Source organism: Metopolophium dirhodum, chromosome 6, assembly GCF_019925205.1.
Source record: "Metopolophium dirhodum isolate CAU chromosome 6, ASM1992520v1, whole genome shotgun sequence".
Lineage (NCBI taxonomy): Eukaryota > Metazoa > Arthropoda > Insecta > Hemiptera > Aphididae > Metopolophium > Metopolophium dirhodum.
Window position 1 is genome coordinate 24,634,348 of NC_083565.1, and position 13,716 is coordinate 24,648,063.

The 13,716-nt window shown below is 29.3% G+C and overlaps 1 protein-coding gene across 2 annotated transcripts; it reads left to right on the forward strand.

Annotated features, from left to right (window-relative positions):
* The first annotated feature begins 2,226 nt into the window (after nucleotides 1-2,226).
* LOC132946851 (E3 ubiquitin-protein ligase MARCHF5-like) lies at nucleotides 2,227-11,194 on the forward strand. 2 transcript variants are annotated; one of them, XM_061016950.1, is made up of 7 exons: nucleotides 2,227-2,402; nucleotides 8,691-8,790; nucleotides 9,733-9,847; nucleotides 10,173-10,303; nucleotides 10,365-10,555; nucleotides 10,633-10,795; nucleotides 10,867-11,194. In XM_061016950.1, the coding sequence occupies exons 1-7, from the start codon at nucleotides 2,377-2,379 to the stop codon at nucleotides 10,990-10,992; spliced, it is 852 nt and encodes a 283-aa protein (XP_060872933.1). In that variant the 5' UTR covers nucleotides 2,227-2,376; the 3' UTR covers nucleotides 10,993-11,194. The 2 variants fall into 2 exon arrangements, with proteins under 2 accessions (XP_060872933.1, XP_060872932.1); XM_061016949.1 differs by lacking the exon at nucleotides 2,227-2,402 and adding an exon at nucleotides 5,899-8,342.
* The last annotated feature ends 2,522 nt before the right edge of the window (nucleotides 11,195-13,716 follow it).

Here is a 13,716-nt window from a genome sequence, read left to right on the forward strand (position 1 = left end):
GACTATACATTTATACATAGTGTTGTATAGTATACCATGTATTATCAATTTACCAATGGTATAACTAATTTGAACCACCTATTTGAGAAACGACGTAAGTCGATAAAAGGTAATTCGGAGAAAACAAGAAAAAACTGTTTTTACGCTACCATTGATACATGATAGATAAACCGAGAGGTCTAATGAAAATAACTCGGCTAGATACACAATTTAAAAATTAATAAAAAAATATGGTTTTGCTTTGGGGGAGTGCGCATTAAGATTCTGGACTTTGTTCCTACAATACACGATTTTCCGTGGTGTAAATGCTTGGCTGAATTACGATAGGCTCATACTGGACTTACGTTTATTCTCAAATAGGCGTAGTCGGCTTAATTACGATTATAAAATATTATTTTAATTTTTCAAGTCCAAGACTTATTTCTCATCCATACTGATTATTTACGGTGGTGCAACAGTCTTAAAATTAAATATTTTTTTACAAACGTTCACACATGACCCGTCTATAATTTAATAACACATTCCATGCATTATTTCAATTTGTGATATTTTGTGACTTACGTCGTTTCTCAAATAGGTGGTTAATTTTAGATTTTTGTTTAAACAACCTATTCGAGTACCAAAACATTTACTAATAATTTAAATCGCTTTTATGTTAACAATTAATTATCAAGTATATTTCATGATAGTATTATGTTTTATTGTTATTAAGAAATCGTGCGTAATTTTCGGGAAATTTTTTTAAAAGAACAATTAAACTCATGAAAATATTTATCAGGAATTATTTTATGACGGTAACAAATATTTTTCTCCTGATTTTTATTATACGACTTACGAATTTATTGTTCCCACGTATTCTCTACCTAAATTGTACTATCTAGTTGTTTTGTAAAGTCTTTTACATATTATGTATCTTCAATATTTTTAAATTGCTTATGGTAAAAACTTTTGAGGAACTATTAAATTTTCAAGATTTTTGACAGAGCGAAAAATGATTTATCGACAATAATTGAAAAAAGACCTCTATCTTTGTATCAGCTTTTCAAAGGTTATTTTATCATGTACATTTATATTTATATTTATAGTAGATAATCTATTTGTCATTAGTAGGTTATACGGTAGGTATTTTGAAATAATTGGCCAATAATAAATATTAAAACAATAATTTAACCAATAATAAATTACGATAAGTGAAAAATATTAGAGATATTGTATTACATTTTCAAGCTTTTTAACCTAGGATAAACATTTTTATCAATATTTATAGAACAAAAAAAAACTAAACAATTTAGAAAATGTCAAATGACTACAAATAGTTTAAAATTAGTAGAAATATTTTGAACATGTCATTGGATATAGAAAATAATAATTCAAAGAATAGTGGAATATTTGGAGTTTCTAGGATTAATATTTATTGAACAATAAGAAAATATCAGGATGAGGGTGTCATATCCGGATATCCCTACCACTTTGGTTTATTTTTGTAAAAAGAAATACTCCATCGAATGTAATATATGATATACATATTTTATTTTACAACTCATGTTGTCATATTGTGGTGTCTTTTGCAGGGACTGTACTTCTATGGATATAGGTAATGTTAAATGACTCTTTAAAATGAAATTTCTAACAAAATCGCTACACTTCAAAGTTTTACTGCATAAAAAAAAAGGCTCTCTATAGTTACATAATATTATCATTTATCGGTATTCTCTAAAAATTGTATCTTTATAAATGAATCATTTTGTACCTAATGACTCGAAATTATGTAAAAAATATTTTCAAGACGACGAGTGTTAACTGCTGTAAAAGAAAACTGTTATATTTGTTAACCATCCATTTTATGGTCATAAAAACCATTATATAATATGATGTATTTCAATTTATACATAGTTTTTTTTATCTTAGTGTCAATTATCAACCTCCTTATTTCCAAATATCAATGATAATAAGTATTTAGTTTTTAAATTTAATTTTCGTCAATAAATAGTTTAGAAATAGTAATGTAAAAAACGATTTATGTTGGAACTTAAAATGTTTACTAGGATAATGACTACACCGAGTGGGTGTAACGTCGTGCCTCGGAGATACGAATTAGATTGTTCCGCCAATGAATGATAAAAACCTTAATTTATCCCCCCACACGAACCCATTATTAAGCTGGTTAAAATAGTTAAAGGATGACAAACTGTGTGTTTGTTCTGTATTCGTTTAGTCGATCTAAGCTCAAACGTTTGGTAACATCTATTATACTTAATGTTAAATCACAAAGTAGAAGTGTAGTATACGTTACAAACTTAAACATTTGTCACCAATCACATGCGGTTTATACGCTCACGCTGAATATATTTGTTTTTTTTTTTCTATTACAGAAAAATGAATTTAAACAACCGTTTAACATCGTGAGTACATATTACATACTATTATGAAATATTCTTTACATTTTCAAAAGTTAACAAGTACCTATACGCTTATAACGTAGCCACGTATAGGTATTTTTATACTTATAAGTATTCTGTCAACTTTTTATATATTACGTTACTATGTACCTAAATAATTTAATAAATGTATTAAAACGGTTCTATCGAAAAAAATCCGTGGTTATGTTCCTTGAGGTATTAATGGTCATAATTAGTTATTAATAATTATTGTGCCTATATTATATTTGTATATAACAAATCCATAATTTTATTTTCTTATGTAGTCCTTTCTATGTGTACAAATATTAAGTCAATATTTTTAAAATGTATTACCATTATAAAATCATCTTAACTATACTTATATTTACATTATATAAATAACCGTCAAAATGTTAACCAAATTGATTTTATTCATTAATTTTGTAAATAAATAATATAAAATAATTGTTATACCTATAATAATATATACGTAGGTACCTCCTATGCCTTTAAATTAACCTTACATTTAAATCATTGGTTTTTAATAGGTACCTAGGTAATAAAACTTTACTCATATATTTTTATTTTAACTTTTAAGTATTTAAACTGTTTCACATTATTAAATCGGATATTATATTATATTATACGACGCCGTATTTAGTGGTACCTCCGGTTTTCGGACACAAATCCCTTGATATTTTTATTATTATTGTTTAGAATTAGTACATTTATTATATTCTTTAAAAATAATAATTTTACTAACTACCAACTTAAACGTATGTCTAATATAAATTATAATTACTAGTTAGTAGGTACCTAATAGTAATATGATAATCATTATTTTATAATAATAAACGATTTATTTCTATTGTATTTAAAATTCATTAACGGATATAATCTTAAAATATCGAAGTTTGTATTATTATTTGTGTCCATTTACAAGATATTTCTACAATAACGCATATTCTGTTCCTAAGTACTAGTGCCGCGGGAGTGATATCCGTTTTTTGTATCTCCTGCAGCTCAAGTGCTTATCAACGGGAAACAGCGCACCGACCTTACATTATTTTATATCATACTATAATGTTTGTCTATGTGTGTAATAATATTATTATAGTTAAAATATCAGGCCAGTAAGTTGTAACATGTGTAATATGTACATAAGATTGTTTATATTATTATAACTATACATGTATATAATATATATTATATATATGCATAATGTGTATCAGTGTCGCAACCAGAATTTTTTCAAGGGGGAGGGGTCCATACTTGTTCAAACATAGAGAATTATTCAACAAAAAGAAAAAATCTGGTATATAGGTATGTACTAGTTATAATACAATCCAGGGGGGGGGGGTCCGAACCCGGGTTGCATCACTGATATGTATACATATTACATATTATATATATAATATATTAATATGAACTTATTATTAAATGCTATTATAATAATATATAAGTCCTTATTAAAATAAGATAAACTGATAAATATATAATATATTTAGGACATATAGGTTATATATGTATACGCGTATAGATGTATACTGTATAGTGTACAATATATCTACACTATTCAGGATTATTCACCAGTCATGCTCACCCCCATTTATTCTTTTAATGATTTTTGAAATTTTTGAAGTATATTTAATATATATTTTTTTTTTTGTACTACTGAATTAGTGTACCTGGTGGTGACATGAACTTCCATATTTCAAATAAAAACTTTTAATGGACATTTTTGAAAAATTTGATGTACTTATTTAAAATTTGAACAAGCATAGTTTCTCAGTTATTATAATGTTTATACTAAGGATAATAGTCCTGAAAAATGGTTTTACATTATTATAAAGTAGATGTAAGTAAAAGGTAGATCTAGATATTTATTGTACTTGGATCATTTTCACAAATTATTAACTTTGATAGATTAATATTAATCACTTAACTCATATCACTATCGTCCATCTTTAAAACTCATTATTGTAGGCCTAAAGCACACAAAGTTAAATAACTCAAAAACTACAAGTTTGAATTTTGATTTTGATAGGGCACAATTTTCAGAAAAATTATCCGCTAAATATAGATCATTTTCAGTAGAAAAGACAGGTTGTCATTTGATAAACAGAAGTTTTTGTCTCCACAGAACACTCCTTAAGTAACAAAAAAAATCTCAAGAATTTGAAAAATTGGTCTTTTAGTATGTTCAACAATTCCAAAAAATCAGATTTGAATACCTACTCGGGCTACTGCATTATTGACAAAAAATAGCGGATGATCATGCTTGCGCCGAATCACCCTGTATATTATTATGTCAGTGCGTGTAGGTACACATAGACAGGTGGTAAATATTTACTATACCTACTGTCTACAAGTTATCATAATAATTATCATAAATATGATATAATATTATATTATAACTTAAAAGAATCTTGGCTATATACCACCAATAAGTTCGTAAACTGCCAGGTACCTATATACTCCAGACTCGTAGTTGGGTTGTCCGGTCGTAATAATTGTTTTGAAGGGTTATACGGGTGGGTCGCCGCGATCGGTGCGTCGAATACGGTTCACCATAGGTACCTTATTGGGAAAGGTGATGGGTGCAAGCAGGCACCTCTATCCCATTGGACACTTTAGGCACGTGTCCGGAGCCCCGCGATCGATGGGGCCACTATAGTTCCTGTCAGAACACTAACCGATATTTATTGCCGTGCAACTGTGCAAGTGGTAGACAACAACCCCTCCCAGGCCCCAGCCACCCCACGCCGCTGTTGGGATTGGTGGGTCATAGGTATATGCAAGTATAATATAAAATACTCAGCCTGTGAAATAAACGGTGATTTTTTTTCAACCAAATCGATTTCGTTGTCGTTCTAGAAATTCGCGGATATTTTCCGTTATACGTATATACCACGTCAGTGATGCCCGCGTTGTCACTCGCTCGCTCATCGCTGTAATCGAAAATATCCCTCGACTCGCTATGCAACTCAAGTTGGTCACAGGGTAACCGCCGTATATCCACTCTTAATAACGACCTTAATAGTTAATTTTATGATGACTATTCAATTTAAATAGTGGTATACGTATAGCACGTGTCACGCGTATAATACGTATAAAGAGGACGTTGCACCCGCTATGTCTCTGTTTTACACACGTACCTACGACTTAGCAAATTTTCGTTCACTAGTTTCAATACGGTGCTGTCAGTTTTGATATTAGAGTGAATTCACCTATTATCAAATTTTTAAGTAACAAACACCATATGTGTTCTCTCGTTGGTTTTTTACGATATTTTAGTTTTTAAGTGGGTTATGAGTATGTAAAACATCGATATTTTAAAATGCTCATAATTCACTTAAAAACTAAAATATCGTAAAAAACCAACGAGAGAACACATATAATGTTGTTGCTTAAAAATTTGATAATAGGTCAATTCACTCTAATATCAAAACTGACAGCACCTTATTGAAACTAGTGAACGAAAATTTGCCATATCGTACGTGTGAAGACGGAGACATCAAATGCGGGTGCGACGTCCTCTAAAGAATGGATATATGATGGCGATTACCCTGTGATCAACTTGAGGCGGTGTTGCATAACAAGTCGAGGGATATTTTCGATTTTTTTGTGCGAGCGCTGACGTCCCCCCAAAAAAGGAGTGTCCTGTAAAGTATCGCATTACGGAAAAGATCCAAATTCGCTAAACTATAGACCTGCTTAAAATCATCCCACATAATAAACATGATAATTAACCGTGTAAATGATGTGGTCCAAACATCCCCGGAGCATTATTTTTCACATCGATTTGATCTAGCGAATTTGTACCTTGTGTCACTATCGGAAAATTATCTAGATACTTATTATAGGTAGGTAATAGGTATAGGCAGGGGCAGACTGGCCCGCACCGACCTACTGTCCTGTAGGATAGTAGGTCCTACGAGGACACGGGGCCCTTCATTAATAAGCACCAAGCGGCCATAATTAAGGGATAGCACATTTTAAATCATTATTATCTTCAACTGTAATTTCTGAATTTTATAATAATTTCAAATTTTATAAAATACTATAAATCGATACTCCTCCTTGATAATATATTATTGGTGTGATTACAGTTGAAACTATGTTACTTTTAAGTTTTATGGTAAAAACACTAATTTCTTCTCTGAATTTTTTCTGAATTAAATTAGGAGGTTAATAAGCTCTAACAGGCCCAATCCGCCCCTGCTACTACCTTTGGCACCTACCTTTTGATAGGTAATCGTTACATAATCAATATTCAACGGTACTACGCGTCTATACGTAATGTCGACTTGAATTAAAAATATCATGTTCTAGCTCGCCAATAAAATATTATATATCTAGTATAGTTTCCAATGTCAAATTATTTGAGAAGAAGAATAAAGTGGGTGTGCGTGTTAAGAACTGTCAGCTTAAACTTCCAAGACCGGAACTTTAAACACTAATAACTAGTCCACGTATAATATTATAATAAAAAATATTACCGCAAGGCGAAAATTCAGGTGCATACCGGTACATACCTTTTTGCGCAAGCTGTATGCGTTGACTCCGATGAATGTAATAATAATATTATTTATGATTTCAAGTACAGTCGTACAGATTCGGTTGAAATTATTAATAAACGTTTGGTAAAACTTTGATTTTCGTGTTGATTAATACTTGGATGTGGCGTGATCTGGCGGTTGCCCGGGTTAAACGCGTTCCGATCGGGCACCGGTGACTGGCGGAACGGCGAGAGCAGAATATTCCAACTCAATAATAATAATTATATTAAACTATAAATAAATTATAATATTATTTTTCCGTATTGTATTGATTTTCAGAATGATTTTATTTTTATTTTATAATTACATTGTACCTAACCTGTTTATCGGCTCGAACTTACGTTGATAATATTATATATATTACTTATCCAGGTACATTTTTTCGTTCGAATGTGACGCGTTTTAATGCGTCGTTATATAATATTATTAAGTACTTATAGTACAACTTGCACAATATAGCACCCACCGGCGGCCACTTAGGTACCTATAATGGTAGTTAATTATTTATTATGACACTTCGCACAGTGCACACTCGTATATCGATGCAGTGTAGACTATATTATTCAGAACCATAGACATGTAGATATTAACAAGAGTACAAGACATTAATAATCGGCCAGGGACGATTGAAAGACCTAGCACTTGCCGCCCGCGCCCGAACAATACGATAAATTATTATTATTTATTAATAACCGAACCGAAAAAAATTATCAAGGTGGGGGGGGGGATAATAATATTATTATTATTATTCGCTTCGTTACGTAATTCAGTACTTATCCGTTTCGGACGTTTTTTATAATGATTTTATTTTTCATTTATTATCGGTCGGTGTTGTTTTATTTTGTGGCGGGGAGCTCCGATTGGACAACGGCTGCAGCTGTTGATAAAAATAAATGTGATAACAATACCTGACTTTTATTCAGTGTTTCTATGATATTTCTAAATGGTAAATTGTTGAATTGTTCGGAACGATTGATCGACGAATCCCGTAGGCTGTAATAATAAAATTGTATTATTATTCTTCCGAGACTATTTACCGCAGACAAACTATAGTAACTACGTTTTTTTTTTTTTTTATCAGTAACAATAACTTTGTATACTACACCTAATATTATACAATATTGTATTATTTCATTCAATAGCTAATTATTTATAGGTACTTAATACAATTAGGACTTTATAGGTGTTTTGGATACTCAAAACCGTTTCATCGCAAAGTGACTGATTGATATTCATTTTTTTAGAATGATGAGTTTATAAACTTAACTATTGTACACTTGTGAATTATTTTTTTAAGTAAATCGCTTAGTTAAAATCTTTTAAAAATGGAAAACGCAAGTACCGGCCAACGTTCATCTTCCTGCAGTCAAGAAACATCTGAGTAAATTTATAATGTTCGATTATTAGAGGTGGAATGAACTCTACTTGACGTTGTCAATTTAAAACATGTTTTTATATGAACTTAATTAATAATAGATAATGTATATCAAATCAAACTCAAATCAAAGACATTAATCATTTATTAATAATTTTTAATTAATAATTTAAATATTGTAAGTATTCATTTTAATTGGTCATGTTTGTATCCATACTGTTTATTTCATAATAAAAACTAACACGTTAAGCGTACATATCATATAACCTAGAATTAATTTTATATCGTTCATTCTATCTCTGGTATTAATGTATTGTAAAGTATTGTTTTAACATGTTTATTACTCTATTCTAGGCAGAAACATTGTTGGGTTTGTTTTGGTACTGATGATGATGATTATGAAAGTAACAGAGATTGGGTGTCACCATGTAAATGTCGCGGTTCCACACGATGGGTAATTTTTCATAGTATTTAATATACATATTAATTGTTATAAATAAATAGTTATCATGTAGTGTATGCTCTACTGACACATTGGAATGTTAATTATAATATTATTAGAGTTTAACACATATTATGCTTAGATATTCAATAATTTATAATATATAGATTATAGGTATGATAAAGTAATGGACATTTAAGTAGCTGCTACTGCAGTTGATTACTTATAGTACAGTAGAAGTTTATGTTAGTTTTGTATATTTTGTATTTTACAATAAGATTAATCTATTTGTTCCGCTATCTAAAGCCTTCATAGGAACAGACCATGTTTTAAAAGTAGAATAAAATAAAACAATTAATTTATATAATGTTATCCTAGAATGTCTTCTGTCCCAGTTGACCATATTTTTGGATTGAGTTTACATGTAAGAACAAAACTTAATTTTTGAAATCCCAAATTTTTCCTGGTTACCAAACTAAAATATTCGTATTATTGTATTATTTGATAATAAGTTGATACCTCTAAATACTAGGGTTCTAACTGATTTATTGGTACCCAATAATACATAATAATATGTTCTTTTTATCACTACTTCACTTCACATGCAATTTTTGTTTTAATAATCCTATTTTGATTAGTTTGAATAATTCAACCACATTGACAATTAATTTATAAGATGAGTTTTATTGAAGAATGAAATGATAAAACCACTATAAAAAAAAACTATGTAATTGAATGTAGGCGAGTGTCAAATGATTGCAGGGTCATTCAAGGTTTCTTTCCTGCCACGGTAATAAGGATGCTGCTTGTCATTTTCTATACACATATTCAACAGACTATAATATAGTAGACATTTATAACAATTAATGTTTTATGTACCTGCAATTTGTTTAGTCAAACTATAACAATGTATTGTCGACTGTTTTATTGATTCATACACATTTGTTATTTTAGGTTCATCAGGATTGTGTTCAACGTTGGGTTGATGAAAAACTGAAAGAAAATCTTAGTGTTAAAGCACATTGCCCTCAATGCCACACACAATATATTATTGTGTATGATGAAGTCAGTAAGTGTTTTAGAGTTAGTATTGATGATAGTTAAAACCTTATGGGAATAAAGTAACTTCTTCAATTCATATCTGTAGGTTTTTTTTTTACTAGAAAATAGTTTTTATATTACTTGAGTTAAATGTTCTATTTTGGATAACTTTCACTTCAATATAAGCATTTTAACATTAACCTGCTAAATTTAAAAACTTGACTAAAAATTATAAATGTTTGTATCCAGTATGATTTGAAAATAACTGCTATCAAAATATATCTTTATTACGTTTATATGTTAATAACCGTTTATATGTTATTAAATATTTTTTACGCCTTACAATTTTACAGATTACTTTGTTCGAATACTAAACAAACTTGATAAGACAGCTAATCAGCTATGTCCTTTTTTGGCAGCTGGTGTTGTGGTCAGCACTCTTTATTGGTCAGCAGCTTCTTATGGAGCAATAACGATGATGCAGGTTAATTAATATTAATTAGATTATTTATTTATATAGAGGTTAAAAATGAAGGTTTTTTTAGGTAATGGGTGAAAGAGAAGCTATAACAATGATGGAGAATACAGATTCATATATGTTGCTCTTGGTGTTGCCATCAATACCTCTCAGTCTAATTTTAGGCAAAACGATTAATTGGGAGGAAACCTTACTGTTATTTGTGCAGAGATTTACTTCACAACTACCCTTGTTAAGAACCATCATGCCTTCGTTTTTGTAAAACATTTATATTTAACTTATATTTATGATTGTTTAATTATTTGATAATTAATTGTATTTTTATTGATTTTTAGGTGTGAACCTGTTAACAATTCAACGAGTACAGTCCAATTCAATTCAGTCGTTAATCCAACAACTACTCTTTGCGCTGCACTTTTATTGCCAACTACGGCCACCGTAGTTGGAAATTTATTATTTGACAATAGTTCATATTCTTATTTACAAAAGACTTTATTGGTAAGTGTTATATAAAATATAATGACTATTAATGCGAGTGTTCATTTATAATATTTATGTTTTTATTTCAGGGTGGGTTAGTGTACATTGCAGTAAAAGGTGTATTTAGAATATATCAAAGACAACACAATATTATAAAAGAAAGAACACGTAAAGTCATTGACTATCCTGAAACTGATACTGAAGAAAATAATTAAAAATCTGTACCATAATCCAATATTTGTTTACATCACTTGAAACATATAACATCTTAAAATTGTACATAAATATGTAAACATATATTTAAAAAAAAGTAAATTGTATTTAGAAAAAATTTAATTTAATTTTTAATAATCAACTATCAAAATTACAAATGTTTATACATTTAGCCCAGAATGAATAATATCATATAACCTAAAATATGAATTTTGTTTTTTATTAAGATATTTTTGACTATAAACAGGTGCTCATGAAAAAGATACTTAATGCATAAATAAAATTAAAAATTTATAGAAAAATAGTTTTGAAAAAAAAGTATTTATTTATGAATAATTTTAGCCATGTATACGCCAATATTTTTGAAGAATATTTATTTATATTTTCTTAACTATACTTAATCTAAGGTATGAACATTTTAAACTTTAACTCTTAGTTTTTAAAACTCATATATTGCATGTACATTATATATTGTATAGTTTAAAATACTTAAAAATATAATAATATTGTTAAAGTTTTGTTTGAGATTTTTAAAGATATAGTTATAAATTCCAATCATACTTAAATAACTTACATTTTTACAGAATTTTTCTTTACATAAAATGACAACTTATATCGATTATTATTTTATCAATGCTCAGAATTTACTGACAACTGTAATAAAAAACAACTGAGGTACTGTGTTTTGCAAAATCTTCACCTAGCGCCAAGATTAATTTCTAAACCCTCCCCCCAACCCAAACTCTTAAGTAAACATATCCGGCTAGATAAGTTAAATGCACAATAAGTGCTTAGTACAATAGTTAGTTTAAATCAAAGGTATTTGTGCATCTGAGGAGTAAGGAACCAAGGAATAACTTTTTTCGTTGTTTGGTAGTATGGTATAAACACACAGTTACCATTAGGTGGTGTGTTTAAGCAGCTAGACACTGTATCGTGGTGAGGGTGTTTTCCAGGCCTCCAGGGGCCACGATCCCTATATTGTTATTACTTATTGTGTGGGTAGGTAGTGGATAGGTACTATGTGTCATTGCAAATTGGAGTAAAGATATTTTGCTAAGCAATAGTTGATAAATAATAGGTAAGTAATGTATTTGAACATTAATTTTGGGGGATGGGTGGGGATGGTATTCTGTATTTGATCACTGCTTAAAAATTAGTTTGCCATGCCACTGGCTATAGACATGTTGATGCCGGTGGACTAATAACAATATTTGTACTATTAATTGAAGTAACAAAATATGATAGTCTGTTTGTACTTGGTAGTCGGTACCTAGTACCTACCTACTCAAATCTGACTGGTACCAATTACATTAAATTTGTATGAATATACATTATTAAATGGTTCTCCAATGGACCTACTTTTTATAGAATTGAAGTAATTTAAACACTGTTTATAATAATATTATGTAGGTAATGACTTTAAAACAGTTAACAGTTAATATACTTCGAAAATATTTAATATTACAAGTATTTTCGACTTTTTTCGAAACAATTTCACGTTTGATCAGAACAAAATACACGGAATTTTGCACTTTTTTTCATTTAAAAAATATTTTAAAGCTCTTGTTTTATATTACAGTAGCCAATTTCATCTACGGTACCTAATAATAATACCTTAATATAATTCAATATATTACTGAAATGACTCAGCAAAATAAAAGATTCTACACAAAAACCTTATTGTTTGTGATATTCAATATAACCGAAAAAAAATGAAAGAATACAAAATATATATACTACAAGTTAGATTTACAGTTCGATTTTACTAAAAATTAAAAAATATATATTTTTAGGTGATTAGAACTAAAATCCATAATTGATGCCAAAAACGAAGTTATTAAACAACAGGCAACTGTAATTGAGGAGTTTAAAGAAATATTAGTGTGAATAGGTAGGTATATCACAAAATACTACAATTTATTCAAACCGTTTTTGTTGTTACAAACATTAATGTAATGTATAAAAAATTATAATTGTAATCTACAGACTTAGTAAAGATACAGTTCCACAAACAATTAACATAACCATACAGTCATCTAATAATTAATATTCAATCACAGGAACAGCAGAAAAATGAAAATAAAAAACTATAATTAACTAACCAATATCCTCAAATATATCCCAAAAATAAAATATTTTGATGAATTAAAATTTTAAATCGACAAATAAATAATATGCCAATAAACAAATCAAGAAGATTCTTCAGACAGTTGCACATCAGGCAGTGACAAATATGAACGTAAGTCTTTCATGTGTAACGTCTGTTTGTAATGTCAATATTATGCCATGTTATTAAATCTGTATAGACAGAGCACTATGGAGGTGTTGTAGGACAATGGTATAGTCTACCTCCGTTGGTAGAAAAGGCGAAGAAGAAATAAAGGATGTATTTTCCCCCATGTCCTCCTAAAAAAGTGGCCCATGATTGTGGCCTGGTTATGACTTTAAATGGCTAGCAAAAATGTTGGCACCAACAATAAAAAAAAACTGAAATGACGCGGGGTACTACGCCTTGTATGTTATTTTTAATTTAAAACTGCACAGCACGTACGTTTTTGTTTTCATTGATCAATAACTGATTTATCAAAATCATTTACCATACTACAATTATGTATACATAATATATTATATAAATGGTATGTCAGCATTCAGCGTAGTCACTAGTCAGCTTTTAACTTGTGCTTATTTCATCACACGTTCTAAAAAATCTAAAATTTTAAAAC